The sequence below is a fragment of the Pelecanus crispus genome, chromosome Z (assembly GCF_030463565.1).
Source record: "Pelecanus crispus isolate bPelCri1 chromosome Z, bPelCri1.pri, whole genome shotgun sequence".
Taxonomy (NCBI): Eukaryota; Metazoa; Chordata; class Aves; order Pelecaniformes; family Pelecanidae; genus Pelecanus; species Pelecanus crispus.
Genome location: NC_134676.1, coordinates 15,894,375 through 15,919,098, shown reverse-complemented (window position 1 = coordinate 15,919,098; position 24,724 = coordinate 15,894,375). Strand labels below are relative to the sequence as shown.

The 24,724-nt window shown below is 39.8% G+C and overlaps 2 protein-coding genes across 6 annotated transcripts in view; both read left to right on the top strand.

Annotated features, from left to right (window-relative positions):
* Window positions 1-5,352, top strand: part of FYB1 (FYN binding protein 1) — a 43,829-nt gene extending 38,477 nt beyond the window's left edge. For all 5 annotated transcript variants that reach the window (XM_075726486.1, XM_075726485.1, XM_075726487.1 and 2 more), the window contains 3 exons: window positions 2,603-2,636; window positions 3,774-3,805; window positions 4,588-5,352. In XM_075726486.1, coding sequence (XP_075582601.1) covers window positions 2,603-2,636; window positions 3,774-3,805; window positions 4,588-4,610 — 89 coding nt within the window. In that variant the 3' untranslated portion in view covers window positions 4,611-5,352. The remainder of the gene's footprint in view (window positions 1-2,602; window positions 2,637-3,773; window positions 3,806-4,587) is intronic.
* An 11,694-nt stretch (window positions 5,353-17,046) lies between these two features.
* Window positions 17,047-24,724, top strand: part of RICTOR (RPTOR independent companion of MTOR complex 2) — a 92,235-nt gene continuing 84,557 nt past the window's right edge. The window contains exons 1-2 of the mRNA XM_075725892.1: window positions 17,047-17,094; window positions 17,256-17,303. The gene's annotated coding sequence lies outside the window, so the exon portion shown is untranslated. The remainder of the gene's footprint in view (window positions 17,095-17,255; window positions 17,304-24,724) is intronic.

Here is a 24,724-nt window from a genome sequence, read left to right as displayed (position 1 = left end):
AAAGAGTGTGAGTTCAGCAGGGGCTGTATCTCCCACATATTTAGGGGCTAGGGACCATCAGAAGAACCTAGATTATGCTTTGCAGCGGTAGAAGGACTGGCACATGCACGTCTGGCTTGCAAGCACACTGTGTTTGTACACCATGACTGTAAGCGAAGAAATTTTGCTTTCATGTATTTTATGTGAGAAAATTAAAAGAAGAAAAAGAAAAGATTAGATTTGCTAAATGATTTTAAATGATTCCCAGTGAGACTTTGGAAGTCCTGGAAATTACTGGACTCTGCTTAAATAAAAAGATGATATCTTTAAAAAAAAATTAATTTCCATGCCTTTATCCCAGAAAATAAAATCTAAGAAAAGGCAACCAGGCTAGAATATCCTGAATAGACAGAGCTTTCCCTGTGTGTACCGACTTGCAGTCAGCCTGAAAGAATACGAAGGTGACTGAAAATCTGCAGCACTGGGTTCTTCGACTATTGAAGATTACCTGCAGTTTAACATTTTTAGCAGGCAAAAGTTAAAATAGAATTTATGGCAGTATCAAATCTTCATGACCCTGAAGATATAAATACAGGCAAATAAGCAAGTTTTATCTTACATAGCTGCAATCAAATACTAAAGGCATAAAACTATTTCTTCATTCATGTAACTGTTAAGTCTTAAACAGAAGCTAAAGCAGATTAGTGTCAAATAAAATATTATCACATTAAATTAATGCTTTTTTAGGTAAACTTCAGCTCTAACACAAGACAGAAGTTTTCTTTAAAAATGCAGTGTTTTTAATGTATTACGGCGTTCACAGAGCAAATCACTAATCTACTTTATAGTAATTTATACAGTATATTTTGAAAAAAAAACTTATTTACCTTTGAGATTTATAGCAATATCTGATATCTACCTGTTTTTAGATGGAAATACACCAAGTTAAAATGAATTATGCAAATGTTTCTTTATGAAGAAAAGCTGTATTAAGAATTAGTTACCTATTACTATTTGCAGGACTATTTGGGATATTAGTCTTGTCAGACAACTTTTCCAATATTCTATATAGGATTCATAGGGCATTTTTATATATATAAGCATTGGCCAGTTGAAGACTGTGATAATTCAGCAGCTTTTGGGAAGAGTACTAGCTCATTGTGTCTGATGCCAATTTACAAAGGGAGGTTTCCCCTACTAGTAAAGTTACAGAGAGTGAAAAGAACAATTTCAGTTAGAATAAAATTAGGGCTTGGATGTAAAAAAGGCTTAACACAAAACATGAGATTCTTTAGCTGGACATTACTGTGCATTTTAAAAAAGATACTTTCATGTCTTGTGTATCAGAAAAGAAAAATTCATGTGAAGGAGGAAATTCCTTAAGGTGAAACAGTAAGATCTGGGGATTCAGGTAGACTGACCTGAAGGATTGCCACCAGAAATACTAGCAGAAAACTGATACTTTCTGTACTATATAATGGTTCCTCTAAGTATATGGAGCAGTGGCAACTCCAAGAATTCACGGAACTTTACATATCAAGCTAATAAATTTATTCTAAAACCTATGAATTGTGTATGAATTACTAAAAACCTGTCACTTTAGTGTGACCATTTAAGCCTCCTAATGAATAAAAGAAAGAAACTTATATAGTGATTTCAAATATAACACAAGATCACATTTCTCCTTTAGAACTGTCCTAATTTTGTACCAACATACTAATGTTTACCTACAAATATGTGATTATTATTATGGCTTTCTCTTTGCTTGTATGTGTTATACCAATTGACAACTATTTCAGTAGATATATTTTACCAAAGACAGCAAGTAGTTTTTTCAAGAGATTAAATATATTGAAGAAGAATATGTGTAGTTTTATCTGATTCCATTAGTAATGCAACAGAGTTATAGAATAATTCACTAGTGAGTAGCTTTTCTAAGGTATTTCCATTATCTATATAAACAGTTCTTATCAATATGATACAGTTAAAAATTTTTATACAATTAAAGTTAATGATAATTAATTGGTGTATACATCTTGAAAGACTTTTTTCCCTGTAGGGTACTATACATATTTCTGTTATTCATTATTATGAATATTATTATGTGGTTATTATTATACCACATTTCTGTTATAGTTTGTGAACTGTACTATATTTTGTGTTAATACCTATTGTTTCACACCCCTCTCAAGCAACCAGGAAACTAAAATATAAGATGAAAACCTAATCTTGGATAACCTGTATTACTATTTTCTCCTTTCAGCACTAGTTTTGTACGCAATGCAAACTATTGCAACGAAACCAGATAAATTATATTTTATGAATATGTAACATACCTGGCACAGTATCCATCTCATTGGTCTTTGAGCTACTGTAGTATTCTGATTCCCTGTCTAAGGCACCACGTTATTTGAAACAATCAGATAAGAATAATTAAAACTAAAATGGGACATAGCAAAATTTTCCTCAAGTACATATCCATTATACATTGTGATCCATCTAGTATGTCTTTCCATCTGAAATATCTAAAAGACAAAAACTGCATTTCACTATTGCTAGCAACAGAAGAACGAAGATGAATATTTAAATTTAACTTAAATACATATCTATTTCAATTTTACAGATGGCTATGTTCTGAGAAGCAATTTAGTTGAGAAGTAAGTACAAAGTGATCTTTTTGAAAAATTTGTTGTAATGCTCAATTTTGTTCTAAACTCTTTGTTAAATAACAGTGAAATGTAATTATTTTAGAATGTCATTCTAGTCCTGCAAATTGAGTTATTTTTATGGAGTTTAGATTTCTCAAGAATTAGTCACATACATTCATGATGGAAATTTTCCAGGGCCCCATTCCTCATTGCTTAACCATACACTCTGGTTTAAACCATGAAAAATGACATAAATTAAGCATTATTGGTACTAGAATCTATTACTGAACTGCACATTATTGTGATGAAGTGTATTGATGCCATTTTCAAATGTTTAACTCAAATGGACTGATTTTTCTTTAGGTTTATTTTTATTTCAGTCTTATTGGGATTGAGCAGATTTGGCTCAGTGTTGCTCCCAATAATTGTGAGGAGTTAAGCATTTAGGTTCTAACCCAAAACTCTCATCAGACAAAGCCTTTCCATTTCCTTCAGTGGGCGCTATGTTAGATCCTTAAATATCAAATCAGATGTCACTTTTACAGTTGAGGCCTGCAAACACTTAGACACACATTTAACATATATATATAAATAGCCTCATTGGCTTCCATGGGCCTGCTGATGTATCTAAGTGATGTGTTTTGAAAATTCCTATTCATGGAGCATGTATCATTTATAGACATTACCTAAATTCATTGTTTAAAAAGCTGCTCCTCCAAAACCATTATGGCATTGCCAAGTACAGAAACAAATAAGAATTTCAAGGGCATACTGATTTTTTTTTACTCATCTTTTTCTGGTTTTCATTTTAAAAAATCCATAAGTATTTGATTTTTTATGGAAATTTCTCTATGAGTTTGTCAGAATAGCTACTTAAAAATGAATTTAAAAACCCAACCTCTTAATAAAGCAAGCCTTTCATGTTAGAAAGAAATGTATCCAGCTCTACCCTTCACTAAAAGTCCTTTGACCTGACCATCTTGCTCAATACTGTTCTGTTACCACAAAGGTTGCACTTTCCTAATTAGCAAATTAATTACTTGATAGCATGTCTGCATCATACTGCTGCACTATTGTGTATCTGCATGCAAATAGTAATATATATCTGATATCTCATTTTTTAATTTTTTTTTTTTTAATTTACAGTGATGGAGAGATTTATGACGACATTGGTGATGGTATGTTGAACATTTCAAACAATACAGTAACTATAGAATCATAGAATCGTTTAGGTTGGAAAAGACCTTTAAGATCATCCAGTCCAACCATTAACCTACACTACCAAGTCTACTCTAAACCAATCAAGGGTAGACTAGACTAAACCATGTCCCAAAGTGCCACATCTACCCGCTTTTTGAACACTTCCAGGGATGGTGACTCCAACACTTCTCTGGGCAGCCTGTTCCAATTCTTGACCACTCTTTCCATAAAGAAATTTTTCCTAATTTCCAACCTAAACTTCCCCTGGGGCAGCTTAAGCCCATTTCCTCTTGTCCTGTCGCTAACTACTTGGGAGAAGAGACCAACACCCACCTCACTACAACCTCCTTTCAGGGAGTTGGAGAGAGCGATAAGGTCTCCCCTCAGCCTCCTCTTCAGGCTAAACAGCCCCAGTTCCCTCAGCCGCTCCTCAGAAGGCCTGTGCTCCAGACCCTTCACCAGCTTTGTTGCCCTTTTCTGAACATGCTCCAGCACCTCAATGTCTTTCTTGTATTGAGGGGCCCAAAACTGGACACAGTATTCCAGGTGTGGCCTCACCAGCGCCGAGTACAGGGGAACAATCACCTCCCTGCTCCTGCTGGCCACACTATTCCTGATACAAGCCAGGATGATGTTGGCCAACAGCAGTTACACCAAATATATATATATATATATATGTTTTCAGTTACACCAAATAACTTTATGTTTGAGTGGAAGTACTACACCATACTAATGTTTTTGCATTTTATTTCCATTTCAGATTGCATTTATGATAATGACTGATGCGGAATTCTATGCAAATAAGAGCTTCACTGAAGATCAGAATCTATTTTGGACTTTCTCATTGTGAAAGCAAGAGAAGTCACTAAAGCTGATTACAAGTGAATTGGTTACAGTCTTCTAAATGTACACTTAACCTTTTTTTAGGATTTCAGGGTTTTGTCCTGCCTTGCTTTGTATGACATTTGTATTGCCATTTATCTGAGCAGTTAAAATTCAGGGAATATGAGCTAAAGTTAAGGTTACAATTTTTCACTTCCTTTCCACATTTGTGGCAGTCCATGTAAAAACAGTTCTTCAATTAGCTATACCCAAAGAGGCCATTTCAGGTCTATGAAGGATACAGAGGACAACAAACCCTGGGAACAGGCTTTACTCTGGCTCTGGTCTATTAAACACCAAAGACTGCCACTCTGGAGAGGACAGTATCCTGGAAAGAAATGCTTCCTTTGGGGATAACATCCTGTTATGAAAACAGGAAATCAAAAGTGGGCATCAGAGAAGACAATACATTGCTGACCTGCCATTCCAACTGCAATAGCGTTAGCTACACTGACATGTATAGCCATGTACCACTATTGCTTTTTCTACATTGTACTAATGACAGAATACCAGTTTCTAAAATTTATTTTACCATTTTGTAAGTACTTTTCGACTAATACTGATAGTAAAATAGTAACGTTATATGTGTTACATACAGCACTCTGAGATATAAACCATAGCAAAGTCTACTTTATAGTATAGTGTTGCTATTCAGATATTCAGATATTCAGAACATTTAGATTAAGATTTAAATTCTGTTTAGTTTGAAGATATGTTGTTGTTGTCACTGTAGTAATTTAGGCATTAAAGTGGACCTATAACTTACAATAAACTGGTTGGAAATAACTTCTAGATTAAATACATACGTATATTTATCACACCATTTTGATAATACCTTTTTCTTCTAAGTACTATATTTTCACTAGACTTAGCTAAATGAGTATAGAAGTTAAACATTTCCATGCTTATCCATTGTAGAAACAACATTTATTCCTAAAGATCATTGGTGATGACTGAATGAGCAAATAGCAAATCAAAGTAAAACGAATGGATGAATTATAATAATAAATACCACTTCGCATGCACTTACCAGAACTCACTGGAAATCAAAAGACATTTACAGTGAACTCCCTATAAAGAGGGTGAGCATGTGCAGAAAATAGAACATGTATCTGTAATGTGTGATGCTTTTGCTGTAGTGCAAGATAATCAAAAATCTGTACCAACCAATGTGGCTGCATCAGTGCCAGCAACTCCTCTTGCTAATCAAGTTTCCTATAATCCTCACGGGAAGTAAGGTACACTGTGCAAACCAGTGCAATGTAGCAAACTAGCAAGTTTAGCTTATAAACATAAAAAAATTTTGGCTCTGTTGAAGTCCATGAGTTCTGATCTTACCTTCAGTAGAGCTGAGATTTCATCTTACACAAGTGCCTTTTACTGATGGTTCAAAATACAGTAAATCTCTAAGGAGGTATAATGCTATGGGGATATCAAACATAAAATTAACTGTAGAGGTAATAGCCTATAAGCTATTTTATACTGTATTTAAAATCACTGATAATACACTGAAAAGCTAAATGCAAACTTGAGTGTCCTGTTCTATATTTACTATTCAACCAGCATCCAGGCATACAAATACCAATTTTATGTGTAAACATCAGCACCAGCACCCAAATTTAAAACATGACCTTGTATATTAAGTACAATGAATGTGTCTGGTTATTTGGCTATGTAGCTGTTGGTTTTATTTATTTTTCAGGGGCATTCAAGAGGGTATCTGCATCAAATTAGTGATACGCCAAAGAACTGAGAGGGAACACAGACATTGAGAAATACACAACCACTTGTCAGTTAACAATAGGATAAACAGTTTCATGCTTTACAGTTAATTATTTCAAAAAGAGTTTGTGTTACATTCTAACATATATGCCCAGTCTTTAGTTTTAACTGATAGTAGAACTTCATGTGTTGCAGTAAGACCAACAAAGGAACTTTCCTTTTGAACATATAGTATCTTGCATTAAAAGATTTCAACACAAACCTCTCTTGTCCCCCTGAAAAACAAGTGAATTTTATTCTTTGTGAGATTTTTTGGTCGTATATTTTGAGTAGCTTTTCCATGTTCTTAGCCCTGATGTGTTTTAAGTACTGTGACTCCTTACTGATTATACTGACTGAAATGGTCTTATGATACATTAAATCATCAAAAGAAATAATCATAAGATACTTTAAGCTAAAAATCTGTGTATTGTTTGCACAGATCAAATATAATGTGATTGTTACAGGGTGTTGAAATGTATTTATAAGGTACTGCACATTGAAAAATTACTGGTATTTTGTATCTTTTCATTTCATTATTTTACCAATGTCATTCACTGGATGCATTTTTTTTCTTTTTTCTGAATAAAAGTGTGCTTTCTGACAAGAAATGTGGGTACATCATCTTCTGCCAAAGTAGAACAGCAGTAGCTGAAAAATAACTTCTGAAAATTATCACTGAGCAGCTGACAGAGTGAAAATCAAATTTATTATTGCTGCAAAGGTAGTACAACTCTAATGACTTGTTTGTCAGTAATTACTATCCAGAAAGTGAAATGTAAACAGAAAATCTTCTAGACAGGAAAATCTATACTTAGGCAGTTTAATCAAGACTGTATTTTAAGGGGTTCTCACCTCTAATTTATTCCATTATCTTTTAAAAGAAGTCATAAAGAAAGAAAAGGAAAGCTGTTCTCTCTCTTGATATTTTTCCCCTCTCCAAACTCAAGTCTATAATCCTGCAGTATTTGGCTGTGCCTGCTAAAACATTCAGCAGTGAAAACATCAAAATATTGACATAAAAATTAGACTTCAGCATGAACACCGCAGTTAAGGTAAATAGAGCTGGTTTCCATCTGTGTTGTACCTCTATGCTGTCCCAGTAAACAGGCTAAGCAAAACAAAAACTGGGAGGGCGAAAAAGACTGCTCTAATTCAGGAGCTTTAGAGCATTTGTTTCTCTGCCGTTACCACATGCTTTGGACTGTAGGAATGCAGCTGATCTCCTGTGCTCTCCTGTGTAAGAGGTTTATATTCTCGATCCGCAGAATTGCAGATCCCTTGGCTACCCCTCCCACGGTGGTAACAAAACCCTCTATGTGCGATCCTGTTGCACAATCCACCTCAACTGTGAAGATCAGTGCTTTAGTAAGGGGAAGAAAATTCAGTAGAGGAACCTAGATTCACTCTGTGAATTAGATTACTCCTGACCACTACATTACTTCATGACAGAAACAGGGGTGTGTGTACACATGTGTGCGTCTGTGTGTGTGTGTGTATTTTATGTCAAATAAGACAACTTCTGAGGAAACTAATGGACCTGTAAAAGGATACCCTTATGACTTCTGCATAGCAGCCCCCAGACCATCCTACATGGAAAGGCTTTTGCATGCAGCTTCACTACAGAGTGAAGCAAACACTAGGAGGTGCAAGAAATGAGTTTGTATTTGCACAGCCTCAGTTCTGCCTCCTTGTGTGGATGCGTCTTTCGCTGTGTGCACAGTCTATAATTACACGATGGCTCAGTATTTTTTTCCACAGGATCCCCGCCTCATTTAGTGCATGGGCTGGATGAGAGTTAACAGAAAAGGCAGTTGTTCAGCCCTGCTCATTCAGTTTCTGGCCACTCCTTTATTTAGTGCAAATCTTCCCAAGCCTATGCTGTACCCAGAATTATTAGTTTCTCATGGCATTCATCACAATGATATCTCAGATTCCCATAAATAGCAATTTATTTATCTTGTAAGACAGGAAAATATTTTATCCCCGTTTTTAATGTATGAAAGGAAGGCACGAACAGAGGACAATTTGTGGCACATACCCATCAGTCCTGGATATAAAACCAAACGGCTAAAGCTAAATTAATTATATTTTAGTACTTTCCTAGATTTGGACTCTCACTATTTTCTCTTCCTCTTCCTTGCTTCTACTTGTGGTTAAACACAAAGAGAAGAGAGAAAATACCTTGTGTTTAAAAAGTATTAGCATCCAAAATGTGTATTTCACATATACCAAATCTACAGTAATAAAAAGGGAGCAGACAGGGGCTACTGATTAAAATGTAATTTAAATAATAGTTTAGATTATATTCTGAAACTTAACAGAAACTGGGGACAAATTCTAGAATTGAATGGTCTACATTGTTATCTCCACTTACGTCATTTGCTGTCTCCCAATTCCCATGTCGACAGCAAGTTTGTTGGCATGGTTTTGAGTCAGGACTATGGCTTTTGCCAGAATTAAACCCTTATGTGCATATGGGGATATGCCAGGCTGAGACACCCAAACCAGTTCTGAAAGAACTAATCTATCAGAAGCCATTCACCCAGGATAGCAGCGTAGCCCTCCAACTCGGCTACTTAGCCTGGCTAAGAAACAAGGTAGTAGTAATGCAGCTGAAGGGTCGGCCTAAGCAGTTTCCAGCATCCTAGCCAGCTGGAAGACATCTGTGCGCCACTCAGGTACTGCAGAGTGCCACCGCAACATGCCCTAGCCCTGTGCAGAGCAGCAGCGTGGTAGCCCCAGGTCCCCTTCTTGGTTGGGTGGAGAAAAATTACAATGATCTTGCAAAGCCTTTCTTCTCTGTGTTTCCTTCTAGCTAGCTGGCTCCTGAACATACGTCAAATGTGTTAAATAATCTCTATTTGACTCCTTCTAAAGCACTCTGAGAGAGAGGATTAAGCTGTTATTAAATGTACAGAGTTTCTTGCTCGAGGCTTTTTTACATTGTGGGCCGTGTTGAAAAGAATATGGGAAACTGCATGTTTATTTTCTTTCTTAACATGGACACATAAATACTGCTTAAACTTAAATTGTTCACTGCTAGGCAGAAGGGAAGTATGCAAAACGTCAACACAAACATGAATGAAAAGTGAGTTAGATGGATACCAAGGGGTTTAAGAAACATTATACAATTTGCATTATTTCAGTAATATCACCAAATCCCACAGCTCAAGCATCATGAGACAAAGAAAAGAAAAATCAGCACTGGCTTTTTTCCCTGCTTTTTAATTCTTTTTTTGGCCTGATTCCCGATTTTCAAGTTCTTAGCAGGAAAAGCTCCCTGCTCCTTCATTTGTGTGTGGGTGCACTTCAGGTGGAAAATGTACACAAAACACAGGGGCTCCCGTCCCCTTTGCTTGCTGACAGAAGGGACACCCTGCCAAGCTGCCTTCCCTTCGACCGCATCTCAGCTTCTTTCATGTTCTCCTGCCCTGGACGATGTCATCACATACCTTCCAGCTCACACAGGTAAGCCCAGTTCCTTCTTCTGTATTTATCCAAAGACACCCTTACTTTTTTGTTGTCCTTGCCTCCTTTCACCGCCTGAGATGTTCTCTGTACTTTTCTACTTGCTTTCTCGATTACTTCCTGTTCCCTATAATTATTCCTTTTTTCCTTGATCCTCTGACCATGGCGTTCTGTCCTTTGCTTTTCTGCTTCCTTGTTCCTTTCTCTTTTCAACCTTTTAAACTGTTCCCCTACTTCTGCATTCCTGCCGCGGGCACTTTCATTTTTACCCCATTTTTAAAAGCTGCTCTGTTTAAATGCTTATTTTTTTGTGCGAGATTCCTAACTCTGTGGGTGACACCAGCGGAGGTTTTATGACTCACGAACCACTGAGAAGACTTACAATTCTTGTATTTTGCATGCTACGCTGTTTATCCCATAGCATTTAAAATCAGGCCAAACATACCTTCCTTCTGCCCTCAGTATTTGGGGGAGGAGTTTTTTTCAGTACTTAAGTTGCAATGCTATATATAAGTAAATCTTACTACTGCCAGCTTAAATTAAATTAAAAAAAAAAAAAGATATCTTTCCTATCTTTCCATCCCTTTTTCTGCTCCTTTCCATACTGCCAGGAATGTTCACAGCAAGCTACTTGCTACAGGCCGTGTAAAACACTGATGCCTGTTCTAACAATATCCACCGACTGCTGAGCACCTCAAGTATCCAAATATTTCAGTATGGATACCATGATGTTTAACAGCATTACTATTAAAATGTTAGCCAGCCTCTGTCAGGCAGTGCCCAAAGAAAATGTTAATGGGCTTCCTCAGTTTTAAAAAAAAGACCATGAAGACTTAGAAAAAATAGTTTCTGCTGCCATACAGATTTTGAATCAGATGATGATAAATTACCCTTACAGACAGCTTCAGCTGTATTACTGGAGTTTATTTGGATTGAAACACTTAACAGCTGTGGGTTTTCAAAGTTTTCTTCCTCAGGTCTAATTAATATGCCAACCATACCCGAAGTCAACACCTGTTGCTTTTCACAGCTTCAATAGGATTATGCAGTGCAGAATGCTGTGAAAAATCTTACATGAATGGGTGCCTAAATGTGAGGTTGCACTAATTAACAATCTAGTTAGCAACCTGCCCAGTTAATCAGGAGGACTTGTTGCATCACTTGACATTCTGCTGTTTTGCAGCTGGTTGTTGTCACTTTAGTATGCTACTTACTGCTACTCTTGCATAATTTTCTGCTATGCGCTGTATGTTCATTTTTTAATTTCTTCCATTACTGGATACTGAAGACATACTAACATTTTACCTAGTTGCAATCAATTCAGAATTTTATCAATTTTTTTTTATTTCTAGCTGGATTTAAGGGTATGAGATTCATGAATTAACTTAGATTATGCTGTTTCCAAAATCAGGGCAATTCCAGAAAAAAATATTTACTGAACTGAAAATTTTGTTAGGAATTTTTCCTCAGCCAAATCATGTTGCTTTTGCAAACTGTATTAATGCTACTTAAAATATTATCTATATAACTCCTTTTCCATAACAATATATGTAGAAATACACCTATTGGATTGTACTTGAAAAGGCTAGCATAGGAATATGTCAGGAATATACCACATCAGCCAGGAGAGCCATCACACCCTGAAAAGCAAATCCAGTGGAAACAGCCTCCCTGGGGAACAAACTGCAAATTGCCCCTTGCTTTTTCTCCAAGATGCTTGGTGAACATGAGACCAAAAGGGATGAATCAAAAAACTAACACATGGCTCGAAAGTTCAACAAAAACCACTCAGCATTCACCTAAACCTAACGGTTACACACTAGGGTCCTTTTTTCTTGACTTATTCTCTGTACTGCTCCAACCTGAGTGGTTTGGCAACCCACCCCTTGCCTATACCACACACAGCCTAGGCACTGTAGCTGCATCCATACTAGTCACTTAAAACAGCGCCAGGGAATTAACATCCCTGGGCACTGGACCTTGATGGTCTCTGCTGTCACACTGGCCAAAACGGACAGTTTTCGCTCAGGACCAGTGCAAGGCTGTCAACAGATGTCTCAGCACATATTGACAGGATCTCCATGTCTCCAGCACCTTCCCCAAGCAACCCCAGGAGTCAGCTTAATTCCCAAGGGAGCAAATGTGTGTAAAATGCAATATCCATGCTTTCACACTGCACTTGTGTTTCAAGACCTCTGTCCTTCCTGATATCCCAAATTCTGCTAAGTTTTCAACCAAGCTCTGGCCACATTTACATTTTCTCAGATCCTCTGGCAGAGCCCAGGGCAAAGAGATACTGTTCCCAGGAGGCAGCTGATTTTATATGCAGGAGGAAGGACCTTTCCTATTTCCGCTCGTTGCTGTATTACAGAGACACAGAACACAAATCTCAAGAACGGCTCATTAAAGGCCTTTGATTTATGTAGATGAAGCTGCAGCTAGTAGGGTCACCTTCTTCCCCTTGTTTCCTTTCCTGCATCCTCTGAAGACAGCCTTTTTAATCTTGCAGCACAACCCTCTCCCTAGCAGATCCTAGCGCCTTCCGTTGCACAACAGGCACATAAGCCCTGAGCTGCAGCTGCATCCTCCCACAGATTGCTCTGTATCATGGGATGGAGATGTGGCGTGCAAGTTCTTACTGCTTTACACTCACTGTGTAGCACTCGGAGGTCTGAGATACCAGTGTGTGGCTGCCCACAGGCCAGGCATTGTGCAGCTCTGCTCTACTACCTGTGTGTTACTTCAGAGTGACCACTGGTAGTACAGATCTGCCAATAACTTAGTTTGATATTATGCATTTGTCCAGCTGCTAAAAATGTGCTGATGAGCTGTATTTGATTGCCTCAAACTGTAGAACGTCTAAACCAAACGCCCACCAGCACCTGTTCTTGACCTGACTGAGCTGCTGCTGAGCCAGACATTTTTACAGTCTGAGGCTTTTTTACATAAGAAAAACCTGGTCAAGTGATTCTTGCAATATCAAATGGACAAACCAGTAACTGCTCATCTTTGGTGCAGACCTGTTCTTCTATCGTATTTGGCCACTGATCAACTTCTGAGATACTTCATTCAATCAGTGATGGTTTCTTTATACCTTCCTTTTTTATACCTCTGTTGCCAGTATTTCTTGGCTGCAGAAAATAGAGCTCGTCTTATCCTTTCCTAAGCAGTTTGATGGGCTTCATGTGAAGAAAAAGATTAAACAAATAGAGTGATTACAAAAATTCTTGCTAACAATACAGAGATGGCAAAAGAAGCAATGATTTTTTTTTAACGTTTTGATCTCATTCACTAGATTTTCTCCTCTTCCTGTTTGTCCCACCATCATTCAGGATTTATCATCTATTTAAAACCAATCGGATGATACTGCAAATTAAGGAAGAGTGTTACAAATACATTTGGATAAGATAAAATGCTCAACTACAAATCACTGTAGCTCAATTGAATTCAATAGGTTAACTTCTTATCTGCATAGATTGATTCAAGTTTATGTTTTTTCTCCTTCTATGTGTACATAAAGGGCAGGCTGCAGCTGGTGTAAATTGCACACCCTTATTCATTTCCACTGAGTTTAAACAATTTAAGCCAGTTAAGGCTCTGCCCCTAGCTTGTTCCTCATACCCATATTTCTTCATTTGACCGCAAACAAGTGGAAAGTTCTTCTCTTTGATCTTCATATTAGATTTTCAATCTGGAGGATCTGTAATTCACATAGTAGTATCTTCTACAGCATACTGCAAAACCCTATTCGGCATATAAAAAGGCTGTCACTGGCAAAATCCCACATGCAAGGAGGCAAAAGGGGCAATCTTCTGATTGGAAAAGGATGGAACAAAGCAGTTGCTTCGTAAGTCCTTTGCATGTACACACAAAAATGTAGCTCTAACTTTAGAAGCCCCTATCCACCACTGAACATATCTTAACACTGTTTCAATATTAACCTGCCTCTGCAGACCTCCAGATGACACTGGAGGTTTGTTGTCAAGTCCTCATACGTCATGTGAGCATCCTCATACGTATGTGAGCGGCTCACAGGAAACTCTGCTTTCACACTTTGTCCCTCACTTCAGGAGATTTACTTCTCTATATAGAAGTTATATTCAGATAAAATTATAAACTAAGAATTAAAATTGAACTGGTCTGATTCCCCATATGGCCATTAAAACATCTTTTCTTTGATTTATAATGATTTGATTTATAGTGATTTAGACACTGAAAGACAAAAATAATAAATTGAAGAAGCTGCCTTACGGTGCATCAACTGTAATTTGTGACATAGAGAAGTCATCACACCAGTGAAGTTCATTTTCTCTTTGGTATTAATTTCCCTCCTCCAAATGGACCAAATAGTTCCCTCTCCCCACCCTGGTACTCCCCTCCTGCACACTCAGGAGCAACCATGGCTGATGAAAATGTGTAGAAAATTTGGTAGGTAAGGAACCTTTATTATTTCTTAATTAAACTTCTGTGACTCTTTCCCCACATTAATGGGAAAATAGAACATGGGAAAAGTTCCAGAAATAGATCCCAAAATGTCCTCTGCTCTCACAGGGTGAGGACTCCTCATACCAGCTATGATCATGACATCTGAAGGGCCAGACTCAATTTGCAGCATGCTTTTTTTTTTTTTCCCTGTGGGGAGCTCCCATGTACCTAAGTGGTAGTTAAGGCTAATGCATACTTGCTATTTTCCATTTCACCATAACAAAAACTTTAAAATCTAATGTTCTTTCCCCCCCCTCAGTTGTGGCAAATATCAATTATACCTCAAACTACCTTCAACGTAGCCTTGTGGGTTACCACTTATAACTGACATTATGGCATTATTTTGCATGTCGTTATCAGAGACAACCTCAATTTTGTCTGCATAATTCAAATATAACTAGGGGAAAAAAAAAAAAAAAAGAAAAACTGGAGCCCAGCAAGTTAATTGAAATATTTTGATTATTAAAAAAATTTGATTATTAAAAAAGCAGATATAAAAATCTGCTGGAACAAAGCTGCAAAAGAGTACTCTGGAGTTTAAACACTACTCTTTTCTTACTCTCCCTTGTTGGAAGAAGATGTGCTGGTTCTTCTAAAATATATTGTGTCTCTGACCTTGTATCTACAAGGGAAGAAATAAGTGCTGTATGGCACCAGCATTTAGCATGAGGGTCCAAAGCATTTTACATGCAGATTACAAATTCAAATCCAATCCCGAAGTTTAACAGAGGGCCAATACTTAGTGGTGCTTCAAAGCTTACGTGAAATTAATTAGTCCCAGCAGAATTTGTAGTAAGCACGATACAACATTACTACCACAAGCAGCAGTTAATTTGGCATTTTCAGGAAGTTAACGGTTCCATGGACATGAAATTTTAAAGGGCAGCCCTGAGGCATATTGATGAACCTATTTAAGGAAGTTTGATATGCTTTGGTCCTGTGTAATGGATGGATGAGATTTTATTGTTTAGACCTTTTAACTCTGAGAACCTGGGGTTCTTCAAGAACATTAGCTTCATATTTAATAAGCAAAAATCAAAATACGAAAGTTGTTGAAAATGGTATTTGAAATCAAATATACTTGACATAATTCTGTTAAAAAAAGATTCTTGTATGTGTGTCATGAACTGATATGCCAGAAAGTTCTTGTACTCTGGCTTTACAAATAATTATTTTTAATCTCCTAAATCAGTATTATTGTTTTAGAAGTGCACCAATCAGTGTAAAAACTAATTTACAATTTTTGAGATGAAACTTAATGTTCATGAATACTTAATAAAACCAGACTTTTATGAGTAATGCAGGATCTGAACTGAAAGACCTCAAGAGGGAGGAGGAAAGCTCAAAAGTGGAAAGTTATTTACTACAAAACAGGAAAACAATTACCTGAGCTTGTGAAGTTATTTTTATATGGCTGGTGACTTCTACACTTCAATTTGATTATTATTTGCTGGTTTTGTTCCTGTGAATTTGGGAAGTCTGGGTGCAAGAACTTGCCTTGGCTATGGCTATCCAAAGTATCAGGACACAATGTAAGGCGTTACCTACTTCTCCAAACTTTTGCCTAAAAAGGACCAGAGAAAGTACATATAAGTATACTGTTCCTCATAGTGGGACTTCACGTTTGGTTTTTTTAATCTATATACACTTATTAGGTGAGTTTAACAAATGTCAAGGTAAGATAGATCAACACTTGGGACTGCAGAGAGACCCAACGTGAGTAAATCAAGAAAGTAACGAAAAGGTATTTCTTCCCTCTTTTTAATCACTGCACTTATTAAAACGCGGAGTGGAGAAAACATCCGGCGTACAAAGCCAATGGTCATGCCGTACCCACGTGAATTACCATCTCATCACAAGGCAAGTGCAGCTTAAGGAAAACTAAGCGGGAAAAACCTCATAAAAAACAAAACCAAAAGAAAAAAAAAAAAATTCACTTGACAGACCAAAACCTTCAGATGTGGTGACAGAGCAGTTACGGAAGCCAGTTCCCAGCAGGACAAGCTCTTCTGGGGGGGGGGGTGGGTGGGAAGGCATTTCGCCAGGTTTTCTGGCGCAGCGGGGAAGCCCCCTCAGGTGTCCCTTCGTTCCCGCCACCCTCCTTTCCCCGCGGGTTCGGCCTCTCGGGGCTGAGCTGCCTGAGGACAGGCCCCGCGGCGAAGCCCGCTTGCGACCGCGGCCCTGAGGAGCGGTGCTTCTCCCTCAGTCACGCTTCCAGCGGCCCCGGGGCGGCGGGGTGGGCGCCCGGGTGGACACCCGGGCGCCCACCCCGCCGCCCCGGGGCCGCTGGAAGCGTGACCCAGGCTTGCGGCCAGGCAGGCGGAACCCTCCACCACCGCCCCGGGGAGGCTGAGGAGCGACAGCCCTTACCCGCCCTCTAGTACTTAAGCCCCTCGCCTCAGAGCCAGCGGGCCACCGCTCCGACGCGGCAGAGGGAGACGGCGGCCAAGCCACAGCCCCGCCTCAGCCGCCCCCGCGCTCCTCCCGCCGGCGACGGGGCGGAGGGAGGGAAGGGGAGGGAAGCGAAGCGGGGTGCCGGCCGCGGCGGCGGCGGCTCCGCGGGCTTCTCCTCGCGAGAGCGGGCGAGGTTTCCGGTGTTGTGACTGCGGGGCCGCAAAGATGGCGGTGAGTCTCCGCGCCCGCTCGTTGAGGCACCTCCGCATCCGAGGTAAGGGGGCCCGGGCAGGCCGCGGCGCCAGCTGTCCCCCGCTCCCGCCGGCTCTCGGTCCACGCTGCTGCACAGCCGCCTCCCTCCGTTCCCTTCCGCCCTTTCTCCGGCTCCTTCCTCCCCGCCAGCCTAACGCGCTTCTCTTTCCCCCGTCCCCGCAGGTCGGAACGACAGCGGCGAGGAGAACGTCCCCCTCGATCTCAGCCGAGGTAGGGCCGGGGGCCGGCGGGGCGGGGGTCGCCGCCTGCCCCTCGCTGCGCGGTGGAGGCGGGGCGGGGCGGGGGGGGGAGCCGCCGGCGGCGAGCGGCCTGGTGCTGCGGGGCCGCGGCGGGGGCTCGGTGGGCGGCGGGGTGAGGCGAAGAGGGAGCGGGGTGGCGGTGCCCGCCGCCGGTGGGCTGCCCGGCGCCCTGTAGTGAGCGGAGCCGCCCGTAGGTGGAAGCCTCTTCTCAGGCCCCCGCCGGCTGCGGGGCACCGCGGGGCCGTGCCGGGGCCGCAGGGCTGGCCTCCGCTGGCCACAGGCGAGGAGAGCCCCTGCGTGCGGGCAGAGGCTCCTCGGCCGCTTCTGGGGTTGTTTTCGGAGGAGGCCGTTGCTTGTAGACGGGGCTCTTCACAGCGCCCGTCCCGCGGCGGGGCTGTCCGCCGTGCCTGTCGGCCTCGCCGCCGGGGCTCCCTCCGGCCGTCGCTCCGCTCGGCGGGTCGGGCCCTGCGCCTCCGGGAAGCAGCCTCGGCAGTGGCGGCTGGCCCTGCCGCCGTCCCTTGTCGTATATCCCTGCCTGTCCTAGGCAGGCTGGCTGCCGTGCTTGCCCTGAGCCTCTTGCTGTAAGACCAGAAGGCGCTCATCTCCCGTTTACTTGTTAAATTGCTCCAAACATCCTCCAGTGCTCTCAGATGTGTGGGGAGGGGGGGGATAAGAGGAAGAAGCAACAATAACATCTGCTACACACTAACTGATTTTGTCTCGGACAAATAGGAACTCGTTCTCTACCCAAATGTGTAGTTCATCTTGCCTTGCTGAGGGCTAAGGTAAGGGTTAGACTCTCCTAAAGAGCCAAATAAAATGCAGAAAACAAACTGGCCCACTAGAAGCAACGATCTTCCCTGGGGCATAAGATCTCTGTCTGGGGAAGGCAATGAAGTTCATGCTTGTAGTATAACTGTTCTGCTTCAGGAGATCCAGGACTGCTGCTGTCCTGAATAAATCCATTTTATGAGGAAGTAGGCAGGAAAGTGACAGAATTGATGAGATAAAAGTGGACTGTGAAATGTAAAGGAAGTACAAATATTAGCGGCAGTAGTAAAGTTTTCAGCTTAGTAAGAGGCTGTATCAGCAATTCCACCTCTAATTCTTTTTTTTCCCGTGCTGTGATCTGTGTTTAGAATTTTTTTATTAAGCAGTTTTACCATGGGCTGAAACTTATCTCTGTGTATACGTATCATATTTACAAGTGTATTTTAGTTCCTGGGAAAACCGCTGATGTTTTTTCAGTTTAAAGAAACAGGCTCTTATGTCTCCTCCCACCCTGTCTCCAAATGGACATGATTGCTTTAGTGAGACACTGTCTTTAAAATCAAAACAAGTGAAACTTTTGTCAACAAAATGTGGGACAAAGGCCTTAACAGTACAAACACATGACACAATTATTACTGCAAGCAGTGTTACCTGTCTAGGAAATTTACAGGACCAGGATTTTAGTGAATGGCTTTAGTAACTTTTTTATGTTATGTAGCATAATGAAGTGTTTTGATGTGAAAGAACAATACACAAAATGTAAATGCTGGGGTGGTAATTTTTAGATGTGGTCTGTTTGAAATCTTTTACTAGGAATTCGATAGGCAACTATCATTATGATACTGATTTTTGCCGTGAGGTGTTTTCAGCCACCTACTGATTCCAGGAGACCTGTAGCAGTAGCAGTATAATTACTTCATGTGTATCATATTGTAAAAGAGGCTCTCTGGTAAGATGCAGAATATATAAACATAGATGTTTTGCACTGTGACTGTATAGAGCCCCTGTTTAAAAAAAAAAAACAAAAACAAAACAAAAATGAAATAGTTGTTATTGTGGTTGCAGTTGAATAAGAGGCTGTTTTAAGTTTAGTTGTGAACCCCTTATCAAAGAAGTGGCTTGGTTTTTTTGTCAGAGAAACTATAGCTGACTGATCAGTAATCGTACAGCTATCCGTGGTATTAACTTCATTGTAAAGAGAAAACAAAAGTAAAATGTTAAAAAGGCTCAGCCAGACATTAACTAAGCTAGATGATAACTTGATTTCCACACTGAACAGAATGAATGTTTGCTTCTCCAGCTGTTAGAATAGTTATATAAGCAATTAGTTTAAATATTTTAAATTGTTACCCTAATTCTGTGCTAATAATACAGTGTTTTGATTCACTGTGTGGAGCAGATTGCATAGTTTTCCACAGGGCTCATGTTTTCAGTAACTTAAAAGAATATTCTAATGTTTTTTGTTTCCCCAGACAACTGAGCTTTGTGTTGATTAATGTGAAATATCTGATTTGAGCAAAGTAGAGAATCACCATGAACAGTCCCTCAGCCATATGCTTCTAGTTACAGTGGTCTCTTTATTACAAATGTGAAATTATACTGGTATTGCCTTGTTTTAAACAGGTTCCTATTTAGTGACAGTTTGTTGAACATGAGAGCATACAAGTCAGACCTTCAATGGTCTATACCTGTGGACTATATACTAACTGTGCTCTTCCCATGCACGAGGCCAGTGCTGTTATTAAGTATTTCAGAATTAAGAGGGTACTAGCCTTGTTTGTGCTGCTTTGGGTCCTACTTCCTCCTGGCTTTTTGTGCAGTAAGGCTCAGGGAGTGCTTTGCTGCTTGTAGAGCTGATCTACCTTTCTCTGCGTGCTTTTTGTTTGCTCTTTTCTCTGCTGCTGTAGTTTGAGGGTTGCCATTGTTTTCCCAGAAAACACCATGTTGTTCTCTTATGTATTTTTACCACAGCTGGTATAGTAGGGTTTGTTTTACTCTTTGGAGCTTCTTGGTCTTCTGCCTTTTTAAAAATGATATATAATAATGCTTATGAAAAGCATTTTATATGGTGGTGCATTTGTGAACTCTCTATGTACAACATTAGCCTGGTTAATGTAAAGTCTCTGGTTTGCTGTTTCTGGGGGTTTTTTTGTTGGTGGGTTTTTTGTGGGTTGGGTTTTTTTGTTTTTTTAAAAACTTTCGGGCCACTCAGCCCTGGCTGTACCCCATGTTTTAAGAGGATTCTGATAAATCTTCTTTTGGGACAATATTCTTAAAGAAAATCAGTTTGAAAGGATGATCAATGCTGGAAAAATTCTCCCCAGCACAAATATTTTTGGGCATAATGTTGGTACAGCAAGAAAAAACTGCAGATAGAGGTTAGACTCATTGCTTTTGTCTACTTAAGGTCATACATCATGTCTTCTGTTGACTAAAAAATTGCAATTAGTAATTGGGCTTCAGAGTACTCCGGTTTTGGCCTTGTGTTATATTACCTGCTCAGAATAGAACAGAAGAGGAAAAGGAGGACAGACTCGCCACCAGTGCAACTCCCATTGCAGTCATCTGGAAGGAATTAGCAATGGGATGAGGCAGATTGGTTTAATTAGACTACTGAAATTAAGCTCGCAACTTCTTAAGGCCAGAAAGGACAACTGAAGTTACCAACCAGGTTAGCGCATTTGGTAGGAATTCTTGCATTGAGTCCGGTCATGGTAACAGTGATACAAGTGTTATATGCTTTTAGTGTAATTCATCTTTGTTTCTGACTGTTCTACAGGTATGCCAAGCTGAATTATGGAAGCTTATATACCTCCCAAAGCTCTGGGCACTGTGAAAGCCTTGTGTAATCCACGCTTCATTTGCTGCTAAGTTCTTTGTTCTCCTCTGTAACTGAGTTACCTTATCCTGTTGGGTGACTGACACCTCTTCCTTTGTTGGAGTTTAGGCTGTTGCCTTTGGGTTGTGAAGGCCTAAGTAGTTTAGAACTTGCTGAGCTGAGAGCTGTGTCTCACAGTGCCTTATCTGTAGTCAGGCTCCTTTAAATGTTCTTCAAGGGATCCCTGTTTTCTTGGATTCCTGTACCTCTGAGCATTCAATGGCTATTAGGAACTTTTCAGAGTTTGTTCGCTTACTGAAGCTTCGGAGAGATACAAGGGTGCCAGCTGCTGATGGTCAAGTGCTGTTCATATCTGTATGTCTTCTTCCTCCTTTTTGAGGGCAAGAGTCTTCACTTTCTGATACTATACGCTTTAATTAACATCTATCTCCAATGTTGGTACTTCATTTATTATTAATACATGTGCATTACAAGATACTACTTTGATTTAGCAACTTTTATTGTACAGCCAATTCTATTTTGTAAATGTTGAGTCTTCTAGCTACAACACGAGAGAGATACGAATAAAGTAGCTGAGAACTGTTTTTTTCTTCTCCCTGAGAATGAGTTTCACAAACTTGGCTAATATTATCTGAAAAAATGCCCTTTTTTTTTGCCTCTGTTCTCCATCATTTCCTTCTCTCACGTAGGTAAAAATAAAAGATACAGAAGTTACATTTAACGACAACATCTGAACTGTATTACTTTTCTTACTGTGCTTGCATCACTTTAAACCGTGTTGTATCTGATTCCATGTGCCCACATGGCAAATGGTAATGCATTGCACACAGGGCAAACATCTCAGGATGCTATTTGCAGTTTACAGCCCACAAAAATGTTGGGCATTTTTAAGGGTTATTTGCGGGATAGTCAAAGAAGGCTGGATGAATTTTGTTTCCAAATTCAGCTTGAGATTTGATGACCATGCTGTTCCCAGCTTCCTTCATCAGTATGGAAGAAGCAGGGAGGGACGATGCGCACCTGTCTGATACTGAGAGCTCAAGTAGTGGGGACACACACACACACACACACCATTTTGGAGTGCTTGCAGCAAGGCAGTGGGGAACCAGTGCAGAGATGGTGTGTGCCTTCTTTCTTGGTGGCTCAAAGGCAGTTCTTCCACACTGATGGCAAGACTGTTATGGAAAGCCTTTAAGTTCTTTGTGTACTCTTGCAATACATAGCTTGAAAATATGGAGAAGTGGGGTTCCACCACACTGTAGAAATGGTATTTTAAAAATACCCAAATAAACAAAATGTGTGGGCACCTTTCACCCTTGCTTTGTAGTACGCTGTCATTGTGATGGGTACTTATAGCAGGATGCTTGTGTTAGACCAGATCTCACAGCACAGTAGCTGGTTTTTTGCTGCCTTGTTCATGAATCTGTAACAGAAGTGATAATAGGAGCAAGAAGGTAATTAGTAGCATTTTTTTCAGTTCTTCTGAGATATAAATGGGCAACTTGAAAAACGGCTGGAGAGAGGTCTTACTTGTCTTGCTGTCTGAGAATTTCTACTGTGTTATTCTTGTACGTTGGTGGGTTTTTTTCAATATAGGAAGACCAAAGGGGAAGTGATCAGAGATAGTGACCTGCTAACTTTTTGGGCAACATGTAACCTTTTGGTAGGTTTTAGAAGTAAGAGGTGCTGAGTATATATGCACTCCAAAATTAAGGTATACCCTTAGCTTTCCTGTCTGCATTTGTGCTTTAGTTGACTGTTGGTTTTGAATTGTATAGTGCACTGGCCTGGTTAGATTAATAACACTTGTGTACCTTTGGCTTTGCTTTGCTTCCTAAAGTATTACTGCTTTTATAGTCTTAAGAATTCTCAGAACTACTAAAATGGTATGTGCTTACAATATTTTCACTTTTCATTTCTTGAAAACGGAAACAACATTTTTGATGAAGGAAAAATCTTAAGGCAATTTTAAAACCTTATGACTAGCATTAAGGTATCTGCAGGAGCTGGGCACTACCGTGTCTTTCAAGATCTGTTTTCATATCTGTCCCTAAAGTTTTTGCGTACAGCATCTCTAAATTTGTTTTTGTGGGTGGATTCTTTATGTTTTTGCTGCTGTGTTTCAGATTGGTCAACAAGTGTCAGCACTTTTTTTCTGAAAGGCAGAGAATAAAATGACTGTTCTAATATCTTGTGGTTTTTATTTGTATTTGACAAAAGGGATTGTTCTGCGATTTGGATCAGTATAAATAGCTTCTTAGGTGTTTAAGCAAGGCTGTGTTTCCACAACATTATAGTATTCTGCTTTTCCCCCCCGTCATTTGAATCTTTGAAACTGTTGAAGTACCAAAATCTCTAGTTTCTGCCGCCTTCTTGATATGAATGTTGTAGTCTGTCATAAATGTTTTTCAGGTTTTTTCCTTCCCTCCACCCTGCCCCCCTTTGAGATTAATGCGGTGCTTAGTTTCAGGATTTTTTTTTTTGTCAGAGGCTATCCAGTGTAGATGCTGTGTAAAGAAACACACCCCTCATCATAATTACAGTAAATAAGGAAGCTCTGTCAATGCTAGCCTTCCCAGAAAGAAATGCATCACTTATTTGCCCAATCTCATGATCTCCATGCATACTTTACCAATTACTTAGCAGTCTTGGAAGTTTTCTCCTAGTAACATAGAAGAGATGCTCAATATCAGGTAGACTTTTTCTCTTTAAAGTGGGAAGAAGTGAAATAGTCAGTTACAGTGAAAAACCATTTTTTAACTGTCTATATCCATACAAACCCAAACACTGCAGAAAGGAACAATGTTCAAGAGGGTTACAGGGTGGCTTTGAGAATTGATGTTGAAATGATGGCTGACTAGTTTGGGGGAATGCACTGAAAAATCAGATAAGCTTTTTATCTTTCATACTAAGTGAGACTCCTGCCTGAGACTTTTAAAAATAATGACACAAGTCATCTACCTTAACACCAGCTGGCTTCTTACAGCTAAGACATATGTATGTGACTTGAGGCTTTGATAACTACACAAAAGATCAATAAAATATGAAGTTTGCTCTTCATTAGAAGTGTTTTTGACTGCATGCGGGTAGGCAGATGCTTATAACATAGTGCAGGTGAATTTGCACACTGAGCAGCACTTGTGATGAGTTCTGATACAGAAGGGAAGGTGCCATAATACTGCTGCACAAGTGCTGGCTGATACTTGACAAATGGTTATAACTTTCATTCTCACAATAAAATGTATTTTTCTTTATTCTAGTTTAAAAATCTGTAGTATTAGCGTATACTGTGGAAATGGTTCTTTTGTTTCATTTGCCGACCATCTGTTGTGGTGATGGAAAATTTGGGTAGAATGCATCAGGAAAAATGTAGGAGTTAGCAAAACTTCAGAGCATGATTAGTGAAGAGTATATTCACCAAATCCTTGCATCTGGTGAAGAGGAGGAATGCTGGTAAAGATGCATAAGTGAGAAAGTGAGAAAATGGAGTAAAAAAACGAACACAAAACCCAGTAAAAAAAGCCCAACCCCAAAGAACAAAACCCCCTGCTTACAGTGGTATTTTCTTAGTTATGTGACTGAATTTTACTGTTAGCACATACCTGAAAGCTCTGTAGGACTCGTGTTCTTACACTTCTGTTACAATCATCAGAGTATAGCAAGCTGCATCTGAATGGTGGCCTGAGTAGGTTTGGGTAGCTAAATATTATGAGGAATTCTTGTCTCCCAAATTCTACCTGAACAGCAATGTCCTTGGAATCAACATTGTTCGTTAATAAATT